Here is a 14,606-nt window from a genome sequence, read left to right on the forward strand (position 1 = left end):
AAAAAGACAAGACCTAATAGCCAGCTTTCTTTGAATAACTGCACCGTGTTTAACGAACTTAGAAGAGTTTGCTATATTTACAGAGATGAAGCTGCCTGCTTTGCTATTCAGAAGGGATTACAAGCATCTCGTAGCAACATCAAGTTATTTAAACATAATGATATGGCTGACCTTGAACGACTGTTGAAAGAGCAAGAGACTGAAGATCAAAAGGTACCACTCCTTTGAAGAAATATTTGTACTCTTTTGTGCCACCTCCCCCACATTTTTTTACTGAGTCGTGTAATTGAATGGGTGCAGTGCTTAAAGGCAGTTACTAGGTTTTCATAAGTCTCTATTGAGCAGTTAATGTTGCTTATTTATTTAAGATAATTTAAAAAAAAAAGTATTTATTTATTTGTATCTGCCTTCTTAACCCTTAGAACTGAGCTCACAGACATAAGTAGCAGGGAATATCTTTACAGGCACATGACTGACATGAGATAATGTTTTTCTTTCCTTTAAAAACTATTAAAGAGCTTTTTTTTTTGTATCTCTGAGAAATTTATGTAACTGTATTTACCTAATACATCATACAAGTTTACTATCACTTTGAATGCCACACTATAAAATCAACACAAAAATGCCTAGTCCTTTATAGAATCAATAGGGTTGATTTTTTTCTCAGTCTTCCCCTATCATGCATTCAACTCTTAAGATGTTCACTCTCATGAAAAATTTGAGTCAGTTTGAAGGCTTGCTTCTCGTTCTGATAGTAATGTAAAAGAATGTCCAAAAGCAGTTACTAAGATCAGGATCGGAAAGTGCAGATAACTTCATTAAATGAGTTTTAAAAGAATTAACTGAGTAGCTATCATGATTGTATGGCTTGTTCGCAGAATGCTGGCAAGTTACAATCAGAAAGCTGATTGTGTGATAAGGCCTAGAAAAGGTAAAGTAGATACACTGTCAATCAGCTTAACATCAGCATAAATCAGTAATGGATCTGATTAATAGCAGATTTATAGATAACATACTAGTTAATGTACCTTCATGGAAAATACTTTTTGTCAGATAATCTTTACATGAGTTTTTAGATGTGGTTTTCAGACTAATTTGTGTAACACATTTGGTTTGTTAGAGCAGAGTGCTTTGAGTTAGCTACATGGTTAAAGTTTCTTACTGTAATTAGCTGAATGTGAACATATGATTGATGGGCATGAGCTTAATACAAACCATGTGTGTGTAACTATGACATACTGACTAGAAAAGGGTAGGTCATATCATTAGAGTTGGTAAAGCCTGTAGTGTCTACTGTGACTAGTTTGGTACCTACCACATAGAAAAATTCCTGAATCTTTTTACAAGAACTGAAAAATGAAAGAAGTGTGACTATATATCCTTGATCAGAAAATATCAATAAGGTTCAAAGGAAATAACAGAGGAATGGCATTTTAAAACAGCAAAACTGAAATTATACCAATTGAAATTTAGCAGAAACAAGTAAATGATTTTAATGGTCTGTATTGTATCCAGAGATCAGACAAGGACTTTGTAACATAAGTGTTATGAATACTTTTGCATTGTGTTTTACAAAGGCACTACTTGTAAGAGGTTTGTGCTGCATTGTGAATCCTGGTGCTCAAAACACTTGTTGAAAAGTCTTCTAAATGCTTAGAATAATGATGAGTATCATAGAGACCAAGATTTGTAGTATTTGTTCTGTAGTTACATTGGTTGAATTTTATTCATAAAGTTCAAGTGGATTGGTTATGATTTGTTGCGAAACAAGGCCTCTTAAATCATGTGTAGAAGTCAAAAGCTTTGAAATTATTACACAATAAATAAAATAAGAGACAAAAGTAATCGAGTGAGTAATTTCAACTTTTGTTACAGATGAAAATGCTAAGTTTAAACTTAAGTAATAGCTTATTTGCAAAAGTGGCCATTCCCTTCAGAAAAATCTTCCCTATTAAAAAAAAATATTTAGAGCTTTGCTTGTTTAGTAACAATTAATGTAAACTAAAACCATATCTTTCCTTGAAGAATCCTCGCAAGGCCCGTGTAACTCGAAGGTTTATTGTAGTGGAAGGATTGTATATGAACACAGGAGACATTTGTCCTCTTCCAGAGTTGGTAAGTGGTTTTAGTTTGCCTTTTGAATTGCATATGAAAATTGCATGTGGCTAATGAAATAGTGGTGTTGCCTACATAGGAAAGTTCTGCATGAGTTTTTTCGTTTACCTTCCTGCTTTCTCACATGTTCATGAAATGGTGATTCCAAACCTTAACCTTGTTTGGAAACTTCTGATTAGGATTCTGAAGCTATCGAGACTTAAAAATAATGTCTGGCCGTGGTCTTAATTTTTATCCTGTAAAATATAGTATATTTTCAGCTACACTGTATGATACTAGATATTTAAATTAGGTTATATCTAAAAAAAAAAGTTTCAAAGAAACCTTCCTAGAAATGTTAGAAATAGTGACTCCAAGGAAAATATTTGCTATTCAACATAAAACTTTTTATGCGGGCTCTATTCTTGTAGATAATGGAAGAAATAGTGTAAAAATGCATTGTCTTGAAAGTACCTGAGAAGCCATTAAAAAAAAGAGGTTTTTTAATATATGAACATTTATGAAATTTGTTTCAGTATTACATGGTGAAGTAATTTTGAAGGCTTTTAAAATGTCATAATGACAGAACAGAACTCTAGAACTGACTTTTATGCAGTATTCAGAATGCTTCCTTGTCTTTCTTTACCTTATCTCCCCCATGCATTTTGTCACCAAATTCTGACTTGTATTTTATGAAATTTTCTTTATTTTAGATAAAATTGAAGTATAAATACAAAGTTAGAATATTTTTGGAGGAGAGCCTTTCCTTTGGAGTCCTTGGACAACATGGAAGAGGAATTACTGAGCACTTTGGAATAAATGTATGTACTTTTTTGTTGTGAATGAGAGATTTGTACAGAAGCAGGTTGTGCAATTGTTTCCTAGTATCTGTGCCATTAACAGATAGTTTTGCAGTGTACAGTAAACATTTAAATATAGGGTTTTTTTAAATGTGTATATATGTTTAGCTATAGTATTTTTTTAGCAGTTGTAGAGCTTTCAGGTATTGGCAGCCTTTCATGTGCTTAGTTGAAATAATTTTACTTTATCTTTAGTGACAAAGATAACAAAAGAATTTTTACAATGCATAATTCTATCCTTTTTTTGGACACTCCATGAGATAATGAATACTGTCTTTTCCAGCTGCTTACACTTATAAGTGTCACTCTGGCACAGAAATATTTGAGGTCTTGGGAGTAAATAAGAAAAATCTTTGCAGTATATAGACATCCTATTTTGCTCTATTGCCTTTTACTCCAGTGGGGAAAAATAAGATAAAACTTCTGATGGTTCTTTCAAAGGTCTTATTATAGTACTTTACCAGCAGATTCAGCCAAACTATTTTTCCAAGGGTCTACTTTTCGCAGTGTTTACGCAGCAGAGGAGTACTTTGGAAATCCAAAATGGTATCCTTGCACCTGCTTACTACCTCAGTCCCTTGAGCTGAGGGGAAGGAAGAAGTGCTTTTTGTTTGCCAGTGTTCCAGTGTGGAGCATCTTTCACTTCATTCTCACAGTGTCTGTATTCAGCTTGGAAGTGAAAAAACACATTCAGAAAACTCATTCTGTCTTCTCCTTTGTCCTGTTGATTTCACTTAATACCAAACATGGAAAAGAGAAGCTAAATTTAGAAAAGGAAAGAGTGTTGCTATGATACATGCCAACTGCTATCTGATTAGCTGATAGCAGCTAATTAGCTATGTTACATCCTTTCCAATTAATTGACTTTTATATTAAATTCATTTACAGGCAAAATTTTTGAAGCCTGGCAAAAGAAAATATTTGTAACTAACAAGTGAAATAACACAATTGGGTCTCTAATGTTCTATTTTAATTAGATTTATGCTTAATTTTTATCACATTCTACCTCCTAATGACTACAGTGGGGCTACTTATACTTTTACAGGACACTGCCACACTGACTGCATTGTGGAAATATCACTAGCATCTAAATAATTTGTTATATCTGTTTGTGTTCTTCACTTTGCAGTGCCTGGAAGTGAGAGATCAATGCAATTTATTTACAGGTCCATAAATCTCAATTTCTGAAATGTCCTTTCTCGCTTGGTTAAAATTATTATTTCAGTTGTACTTTCATTTCATTATGTCATGGTTTGGTGAATCTTCTCTAGTAGTCATGGTAATATGAAACCAGATGTATCTTTAATAGATTAACTTATAGTCCTGATGCAATCAAAAGCATATTTTAATAATTTGTTAATTTAACTGACAGATTGATGATATAGATCTTATTAGTGCAAACATGGAAAATTCACTGGCTTCTATTGGTGGATTTTGCTGTGGAAGGTCTTTTATTATTGACCATCAGGTAAGACAGATCTCTTTTATAAATAGTATGGCACTATTAGTTACTTATATGTAGAGTTAATTATTAATATCCATTTGCAAGTATGATGTAGGTGATTATGCTGTATTTGATTCTACACAGAAACTGTCTGGTTCCTGTGAAATACTGTAGATAAATTGGAGGCCTACTTTTAAATCCTTACATGTACCTGTAGGTGTGGAGGAGAGGTTTTTAATATGTACATGAATTAACTTTTAAAACATCATCTACATTATTATATTTTTTTTTCCTTTTCTCCCATAGCGATTATCTGGTCAAGGCTATTGCTTTTCTGCCTCCCTACCTCCTTTGTTAGCTGCTGCTGCTATTGAGGCTCTGAATATTATGGAGGATAATCCAGGTACTTAATTCAGGACAATGTTATCCTTCAGTCTTTCTTCACCCCAAACTAATAACTTGTACTTCTCCATGCTTTGATTCCTCACCTTTTTACTCTGATGTCCTCTTATTTTTTTGCTAATAAATTTTACATGCGTGTTTTTTTCTTCATGGTTTTTCCCACTCAGCTTTTCTTCAGTGTTTCCATCCCTTTCTGTCTTCTAGCTGAAAATAAGCAAGTTATTTGAGGCTAAGAGGGACACAGATGGTTTTTAAAAAGCAAATAAGAAATTTTTATTCTGCTGTTTAGATCAGTGGTATGCCTCTTTGCCTCTTCTTAAAAACATATTCCTTCAGCACAAATGAAGGAATAGAAAGTTAAGTAGAAAAAAATGGTAATATATTTCCTCAGGACAGAGCAACCCTCTCCCTTCCACTTGCAATATAATTAGAGTTTTTTTCCTTCTCTAGTTAAGCATTCAGGCAGGAGCCTGAAGCCTTCAGAGCATTCAGGAATAATCAGGGTGCAAACTGCCTTTGATTTGCAGGACCAAATACAGGGCATTTCTATAAAGTTGGCAGGCAGAAGATTCTGCTATAGGAGTCAATTACAAAAGCCCTTAAAGACCATCTAGTTCCAACACCCTTGCCATTGGCAGGGACACCTAGACCAGGAGCTCTATCCAACCCAGCCTTGAAAAATCTTTTTGCTGACCAGGAATTGATGCCAGACCACAGCAGTGCCAAATCCCAGCCACTAAAACACCTGGGAAAGTTTTCTGTTTTTTTTTTTTCTCTTCTTTTTTTAAGGAATTGGAGAGAGGCACATGAGGACAAAATAGGCCAAATTGTGAAATTGTGTAAATTTGGTTTTAACCTTCATTTCTGTCAACAGATTGGAAGACATCTGCAGAGATGAAGTATTTAATTTGTGACAAATAAATAAAAATGACTGGGTAGCCCACGCCCAGTTGTCTGAAGTGAAATAGAATCAAGAAAAAATTAAGAGTAAGTGAAAGGATTGTTAGGTGTAGTGTAGGGTTAGCCTTCACCAAGGAAAAGAGCCACAGTTTGCAAATCCAGGAGTCAGTTTTCTCTTAAAGAATCTGCAGTGAATTGGGAAATGGCTCAACAAGCAGAGTCTGCATGGCAATAGAAATTTATGGATTTTTGTAAATTGGACCTGCCATTTCAGTCCCATTACAAAGTGTTTATGTCATCCCTTCCATATGGTCATGAACAGCAGCAGCTCCATATGCAGCTGGAGTAATGAGATAAAGGAAAGTAGTGCATTTGTCAGGACTTAAAAGCTTGCCATTTCCTGGCAGAAATAGGAATCGGGAGCATTAAGAAGAGTAGTAAAGAGACTTACTAATTCAATGGATATACATACCTTAGTTTGATTCCAAATGCTATATTTGAAAGCTTAGAGTAATGTAAAGTAGAAACAGGAAATCTAAGCCTTTTTTTTTTGTTGTTGTTTTGTTTTGGGTTTTTTGTGTTGTTTTGTTTTGTTGTTGTTGTTTGTGTATAGATATTTTTCAGACTCTCCGGGCTAAATGTGAATGGATTCACAAAGCTTTACAGGGGTAAGTGTGGGGTTTGGGGCTTTTTGGCTTTTATTTGGCTATGCCTTTATAATGTGAATGTCAAAGAGTCTCTTCTTTCCCAAATCTGTCTCTGGTTTTACAGATGCTTAGACTGGGATATGTACACTCAATTGTTTATGCATTAAAGGAGAAAAATTATTTTTTCCCAACTGTCTCAGTTATGCTGCTAAAAAGATTCCAAGTTTTTAAAATCCTTTACAGGTTTTGAAATTAGATTATACCTTAAGGCTATTGAGGAAGGCTTCAACATAAAAATCTTTAGGAGAGTGTGATAGCTCTCAATGACACAAAGTATTGATAAGTATTTTGAAAATAAAAATAAATAAATAAAAGCATTTGGAATGAAGCTTAGTAGATACTCTTTCAGACAACTCAATGCACCTTTCAATCACCTTGAATACAATATTGTTCTTACATATTTTACTTGAATGTTAAATTACAATAAATTTCCTGCTGTTCTGGAGGCACAGAGAAAATTGCTAGAATTTATCTGAAAAATAAGGTTTAAAATTTTATACTATGCTGTTTTAAAAGATAGGTATACGGACTAACTGCTTTTTTATCTGTCAGGTTTTGATACTAAAAATATTGAGAAATTGCTGTGATATTCAACAGCCATTTAATGTGCAGTAATTGTGGAATTGTATTTTACAATTCTTCTTCCTCAACAATTTTGTGTTGCATATTACAGAAATTAATAACCTTTAAAAACACGCATACAAATCTTTAATGCATGATTGATTACACTAGTTTCTTTGGAATGATGCTACCATCAAATGAGCCTGATCGTCTTAAAATATTAGGCAAGCTTATTATCAAAGTCTAGAATTCAGAATTACACCTGATAATTGATATGCGTTTATATGACCTGTTAATTTTGGGGACCAGAGGTCTTACTTGGATATTGAATACAAATTTTTTGGATGGGAATAACTCAATCCTAAATGTGTGTGATGTGTCAGGACAATGACGATCAAATGTCAGTCATTCAGTCAAGTTCTAGAAACCTAGTTAACAACTGTTCCTATGTATAGATGTGGGAACAATTATAGTCATATAACTAAATTTAGAGGACCTTCTGACTAAGTGACAGATGGTGCTGTAAAGAGTTTCTACAGGAAATAGTTTAAAATCATAAATCTTGACAAATCTTGAAACCCCCCCCCAGCAAAACGTTTGTTTTTTCTTATCCCTTAAGTGATAAAAAGATGACTTGACCTAGCTAGCTGGATTATCAGCAAATTACATGCCCAACAGACATTTATCTTACATCTTCATAATGATTCTTTAAGAATTTCTGAATTATTAATCCTTTTTGCAAAAGGATGAGTAACTATTGTTATACAAACTTACTGAAACTCCTTAGAAAAACATTTGCTTGATAACTTTGTTGTCTTTATGTAATGAAAACTGAAATGCACATATGTTTTGTCTGCATTAGTATTAGTAAAGTGAAATATCCGTCTTTTCTCACCACCTGGAAAGGAGAAACACTTATTATCTAGAACTTCAACATGTATTCAAGGAGAATGTACATCAAAGGCTTTTTATTTGTTTTAGGATTTCTGGTTTAAAAGTAGTGGGAGAATCTTTTTCTCCAGCATTGCACTTACAGTTGGAGGAGAGCTGTGGATCTCGAGAAAATGATGTGAAGTTACTCAAAAGAGTTGTGGATTATGTAAGTGTCTCCATAGTAATTAAAATATATCATTTCCTTTGTATGTTAATAATGAAGGAAGGGTAGTTGGGTAACTTGTTGGGCTTGTTGGGTAACTTGTTGAAACTTAGTTTCTGTGCTGATTATATGGCTCTGTTAAAGATCATGTTCCAACCATTTCTTGATGCCTATAGTTAAGTCTGTAGCTCTGGATTAAAAAATATATATTATACTATTTAGTTCAGGAAATAGTTATCTGTTTTAATGCTCAAATCTGCATATAAAACTGTTGCTTAGACAACTTTTATGTTAATAAGAAAAGTGTTCTGTAGGTGCATTTTAACCATTTAAGGTCAACTTTTGCTTCTTTGAGTCCATGAATTTGCTTTTTTTATGTGTGAACAATCTCAAATTCTATGTATAGTATTTTTCTCTTCTTTAACACACATTCATTCTTTTTGTCCCACATGAAGAAGTGAGGGTGGATAGATCTTTATATATCAGGTGGCAGGTAAACAAGACTACGCTACAAAAAGAAATTCTGAAGTTAATTTCCTTGAAAATATGCTTAAATATTATTTAATTGCCTGAAAAATCTGGTATGTTTGCCTGATTACATGGAGGTGAAAATTGAAGGCACTGCACCCTAAACTCTTAAGTGTTAAAGCTGTATTGAAATTAAAAGATGATTTTTTGCACAACCTTCATAACCTCCATTTGGAAAACACCTTGCATTTATCTTGACATCAGATTAATAGAAGTTAGTTATATGTATTTGGTAATCAAAAGGATATGCCATCAGAAATTTCCAGGCTGATTTGCTGTATTTTCTTTATTTGTAGTGCATGAATAGTGGTATTGCGTTAACACAGGCTCGCTATCTGGAGAAAGAAGAAAAATGTCTTCCTCCACCCAGGTTAGCAGAAAGTTAATGTATTACTTGATTTTATTTGGCTGTGACCATCTCTTTTCCATACAACAATGGAGTTCTGTTCAGTAGATTGGATTGAATAGTTAGTTCTTGGAAAAATGGGACAGGCTCCAGTTTTGAGGTATATTTTCAGTGACTGTTACAGGTTGCTAATACCTGAATGAAATAACTGTATCAAAACTACCTGTATCTTGGGGATCAGCATGTAGCCTGTTAGCACTATTTCCATGAGGAAAATTAACTGTGTAGGTAAAAAAGATAACAGATTTCTGCAGTGTGGATGGTGGGGTGGCAGAGAGGGGCAAAAGTAGTCTGATCACATCTGTTTAGTCATGTGTCTTTTTTCTGGTTGAATTTGAATTTGTAATAATTTCCCTACAGATTGTGATCTCAATGTGTTGAAATTAGTAAAAACAATTCTAAGCAGAAGGCTAGGAGTAAAGTTTACTCTGTGTGTTTTGGTTTTATTTTTTCTAGTATACGAGTAGTGATAACAGTGGAACAAACAGAACAAGAACTGGACAAAGCTGCATCACTTCTTAAGGAAGCTGCACAGTCTGTGTTGAATTAGACTGCTGTTTCTGGATTCCTCTTTCCCATGTTATCAGGATAAGTGCTTTACACTGTATAGTGACTTCCAGATTCTTCCACTGATGGCATTGAAAGCTGACTAACAAAATTGTTCTAGAGTGATACAAATGAGTGAGGGGAAGAATGCTGAATTTTGGAGTTGGTGACTGACACAGTGTTGTTCCAATTCAAACTCTGCCAAACTCGCATTACTTAAAATGGGGTATCACTATGGAATTCATGACTCTTTCATAAGTTAGTATAAAAAGTTCTAAATTTATTTCCTCAAACCCTTAAATGTTCTCAAAAAATGTGTATAAATATTCAGTTTCACCCCAAACCATGTAAAATGTGTTGTATTTTCTCAGAATGTGGGAACTTCAAATAAATTTCAAAGAATTATCCTTCCCCACCTTCCAAATGAAAATACACTGTTCTTAATATTATCAAAAGGATAACACATTAAGATATAATTTTGTGCTATATTATGTCGTATGTTATTGAACTATAGGAGGGAGGACCTTCAATTCTTTTTGCTTATGTATCTTTCTCTAAACATTTTTGGCAGCCAGGTTTTAAGAAAGCCTGGCCAAACAGTAAATTCATGTCAAATACTATTTAATTTTTGCATTCCATATATAATTATATGCATATTTGATATTATGGGTGAAGTTTTTCATACTATTATCTTTAAAATATCTAGATTCAAACCTCTGAATTGTGAAACTGATGTAATTCCAGTATAGTATGTTCAGATAAGGGAGCTTTGTACCAGTCTTGAAGAGGAGTAATAGGCAACATGGAAAATGAACCAAGGTTTTGAAACAGCAACTAAATACTAGCTTAGTCAAGCTACCTTTAAGCACAAAAATTATATGTGCTTCATTTTACCTGAAAATATCTATACCTTAGAAGGGAAGATTTACACATAGCTACTGAGAGTTTAGATGGTACATATACTACTGAAACACAAGTCAATCTGTGTACATAAAATTCACAAGTTGAAAGTAATGTTTGGAAGTTGTGCTGTCAGGATTTTAAGTAAGCACAGATGGACGTTACATGTATGGACACTTTACTTCAATCAGGAAACTGGTAAGGAGCTATGTATTTTTTATAAATCAAAATATACAGCTTTTTATTTCACAATTTTGCTTTAAGAATGCCTGTCTGAAATTTTTGTATTCTGCCTAGTATGTGTTGAGTTGTTTTGTACTTTTGTGCCTTTTTGGTTGCTACTACAAGGATTACAGGACTAATTTTGAGAAACATCATTGTTAAAGTTAATCATGTTTGATTCAGATTTTTACTTACACAATTGGATTTTGTAGCATGGTCAACCATATATTGTTAAATATTCTACATTAGGTAAGCATAGTCTATGCTGCCTCCAGTTTACAGAGAGCGTTTCTACATTGGCTTTCAAAACTTTTCATCTGTGTACGTTCAGATAGAACACCTAAAGTTGTGTTGGGGCACTTCTGTGATTGTTGCTTGACATTTGAAGTAGTCAAATCATTATCTGTGCCATGTAGTAAAACCTTCATCCCAGTGTGAAAGAGAATCCCTATTTCAATGACATCATGTTTTCTCTGTTAACTGTGAGTAAAAGCCAGTGAGAAGCCAACAATTTAGAAGAGAAAAAAATGTGCAGAATGAGACTGGCTCCCATGTTACAGACGGGAACTGAAGTGCAGAATAGTCATCTTGAAGACCCTCAGAGACTGCAAGAAATGGAAATTAAATGTTATGCCTCTACTTTGAGCTTTTGAGCCGTTTTTGGCTGGATAATTGAAACCTGCAAATTCGAAGGAAGTCAAGCCTTTGATATATAAATTTGGAAAAAATGAGGTACTTCGATTCCAGTGCAGCATATTAAATGGTTTTGGAGTTAAGATAAGCCTGGGAAGGTAAGCAAATAACCATTGGCATTGAAATCCTAGGTTGCAGAATCTATATTTAATTCTCTCATTTTATTTTAGATTGTCTGCAAATGGGGTGAATTTTTGTTGTGCTTAGAGAACTAGCAATAATTTTTAGATACATGGATTGAGTTGTTATTTTTGTTCTTGGTTTGTTGGGTATTTTTGCTTTTAAATGAAGTGATGACAGCTAAGGTAGAAGCAGAGTGAAATTTCTAGTGATTTCAAATCTGTGACTAAGTAGTTCTGATGAAATAAAAGTTCAAAAATATTGCTAAGAAATGCCATAATTTGATTCATTTTACAAGCATGCACCCACCATTAAAACATTGGTAAAACTGCCTTAATCCTTTATTATTTTTTACAAGTATATAGGAAAGAAGCACTTAGGTCACAGTAAAGTGAATACCTTGGTTGATAGCAGCTGAAGTGCTCTTGTAGTACGTGTTTTACTGACAGGTTACATGCGCGGTCTCTGTAAGAAATTAAGATACTTTTGAGATGCAACTATTGGAGAAGGATATCCCTGATCAGTTTAAGCATATCTGGCTCCTCTTCATTTTGACTTTTTTTATAATTGTCTCTGTCATGGCAAGCAGATGAAGAAATGGGTGGCTCTGGGGAAAAAATGTGGATTGGGGTTAGGAGACAGCAGGTGATTCTGATTAAACTGCTGACTTTTGAAAAATCAGAAGCCTGTTAAGGTGCTTAACTGCCCAGTGCTCTTGGCTGATAAATATATTAACAAATTTGTGTTAGTTGCTTTGTAGTTATATTTGGATGAATTGGTATTTTTCCATCCATTTCTTCAGATGTGGGCATGAGACTGGAGTTCAGTGTAAACCTATTAAGTAGGATACTGTGAGATGAATCAAACACAAGGACCTTATCCCAAACTTCAAAGTATCTTTTGAAAATAAATTTTGTTTCAATTAATTTATGTATTTCACTTTGCCACATACTTGGAACAGCGTTTCAACTAAGTGGATAATAAATCCAGTATTTTAAATAGTGAAGAAAAACAAATTTTGTTAGTTTTTTAAAATTGACTATTAATATCTGATAGTTGAGAAGGAGGGCATTTAACTGTAAAAAGTTGGTCATTTATTGAAATTGTCTTGATGAAAAAATTTTTACAATATATGATGACTGGGATGGACTGGAAAGAATTTATACTTTCAAAATATTTTATCTTGAAGAAACGTGTCTACATTATATATATTCGTATTTTAAACAAAGAGATTTATTTTCCTTGAATATTTAAAAAGAATTGATTGCTATTTGTGTAGTTTCATGGTTTTTATAGGGAAAACTACAGATGCCTTTTCTGTTTATTATAGTAATCATTATTTTTGAATAGGAGGTGAAATGCCTAAGGAGGGTATTAAGAAAGAAAGACACGTATGGCTGAATAACTTTGATTTTATTTTTTTTCAGTTTTGAAATATGAACCCAGTCAATGCACAGAATGGTGTACTGTCTCCTTTCTGTCACTCCATCTGGACTTTATTATTTTATACAGGGTTGTGGAGTGTTGGCATTCACTGATCTATGAAGTTGCTACCACAAAAGTGTCTTGCATCTTAAGATGACTAGAGAAGTCCACATGTAAATGTACAGAGCTGTAAATGCTGCTTAAACAGAGGAAATATGTACAACTAACACAAAGCATTTATACATTAAATTGTTTCAGTGTCCTAATAAATAGAAATGTCTGGATATCATTTTTTCTAGTGTTTTTATGTTCTTTGTCAGTTTTCATGGTAATAAGGTAATGGGCTTACTCTGTCTTGCTGTTGATAGATTTTCCAAATTTTGGTTTCCTGTCCATTGTGTAGTAGGTAATTGCAAAATATGCATAATAGAAGTCACAGAAGCTACTAAATCTGCTGAAAAGTACCTATCAGGGAAGGACAGTTTCTACATGTCCAAATTCTAATACTTTGGTAGCACACAGTTGCTGAAAACCACTATTGGAAGCTACACACTGGACCAGATACAGTTTTATTTTGACTCAGAATAGAATTTCTGGTGTACCAACAAACTTGAGTTCAGATGACATATGCCCCAACTTTGAGACACCATTACTGAATAAAATACTGCAGTTTTGACTACCATATTTTATGGATAAGATTCCTCTATTTTCCTCTGCTATTAGAGGTGTTACCACTTTGCTCAGTATGCTGTTTGTATAATGGAGTTGTATTTTCCAGCAGAGAATTCTGAGCTGGCAAAAACTAGTAAGTATTGGAGTCGAAGGACCAGGTTAAGCAGAATTGGAAATACGTAATCCACTGTTTAACTTACATTTTATGTAGGCCAAAAATAAGTGATTGTCTCACTCTAATCAGCATTTGTCAGACTGTGCTCCCTTTCTGGTATCCACAATTCAAGGAGGACCAGGACAGATTGGAGAAGGTCCAAAGGAGGACCATAAATATGACTAAAGAGCTGGAGAACATGCCCTGTGAAGAAGGAAAAACTGGAGGACAATTTTTCCAGTTCTTGAACAATGTCTACAAAGATGGCAGAAGCTTTCTTCACAAAAAGCCACATGAAGAACAGAAGGGCAATAGAATCATAAACTTTGGGTTGGGTTGAAAGGGACCTTGAAGATCATTTTAGTACCAACTGCCATGATCAGGGGTGCCTTCCACTAAACCAGGTTCCTCCAACCCCCATCCATCCTGGCCTTGAACAGCGCCAGGGATGGGGCATCCACAGATTACATGGGCAGTGTGATAGAATAGAATCATTGAGGTTGGAAAATGACCTCTGAGATCAAGTATATCCTTTGACCAAACACCACCATGTCAGCTAGATCATGGCATTAAGAGCCACGTCCAGTCATTTCTTGAATGCCTCCAGGGATGGTGACTCCACCACATCCCTGAGCAGTCTGTTCCAATGTTTGGCAACCCTGGCACAGTTCTTCACCAGCTTGGCAAGCTAATGAGCAAAGAAAGATGCTTTTCTTCTTGTCTGACAGATGGACTCCACCAACCCCCAGTAGACCTGGTTTCTCAAGGTGAGTCACATGGAACCTGATATCTACAAGTTGCATGGGGAAGGGTTTTATCTTGATATAACTTTTTACGGTGAGGAGAATGGTCAATCACTGGAAAATCACCTCCTCA

At 34.4% G+C, this 14,606-nt stretch overlaps 1 protein-coding gene across 1 annotated transcript in view; it reads left to right on the forward strand.

Annotated features, from left to right (window-relative positions):
• SPTLC1 (serine palmitoyltransferase long chain base subunit 1) overlaps window positions 1-13,193 on the forward strand; it is a 33,149-nt gene extending 19,956 nt beyond the window's left edge. Inside the window, exons 7-16 of the mRNA XM_053932063.1 lie at window positions 84-213; window positions 2,026-2,115; window positions 2,808-2,915; window positions 4,327-4,422; window positions 4,705-4,801; window positions 6,314-6,368; window positions 7,950-8,067; window positions 8,889-8,962; window positions 9,455-11,457; window positions 12,907-13,193. Coding sequence (XP_053788038.1) covers window positions 84-213; window positions 2,026-2,115; window positions 2,808-2,915; window positions 4,327-4,422; window positions 4,705-4,801; window positions 6,314-6,368; window positions 7,950-8,067; window positions 8,889-8,962; window positions 9,455-9,548 — 862 coding nt within the window. The 3' untranslated portion in view covers window positions 9,549-11,457; window positions 12,907-13,193. The remainder of the gene's footprint in view (window positions 1-83; window positions 214-2,025; window positions 2,116-2,807; window positions 2,916-4,326; window positions 4,423-4,704; window positions 4,802-6,313; window positions 6,369-7,949; window positions 8,068-8,888; window positions 8,963-9,454; window positions 11,458-12,906) is intronic.
• Window positions 13,194-14,606: the final 1,413 nt, after the last annotated feature.

The sequence above is a fragment of the Vidua chalybeata genome, chromosome Z, assembly GCF_026979565.1.
Source record: "Vidua chalybeata isolate OUT-0048 chromosome Z, bVidCha1 merged haplotype, whole genome shotgun sequence".
NCBI lineage: Eukaryota > Metazoa > Chordata > Aves > Passeriformes > Viduidae > Vidua > Vidua chalybeata.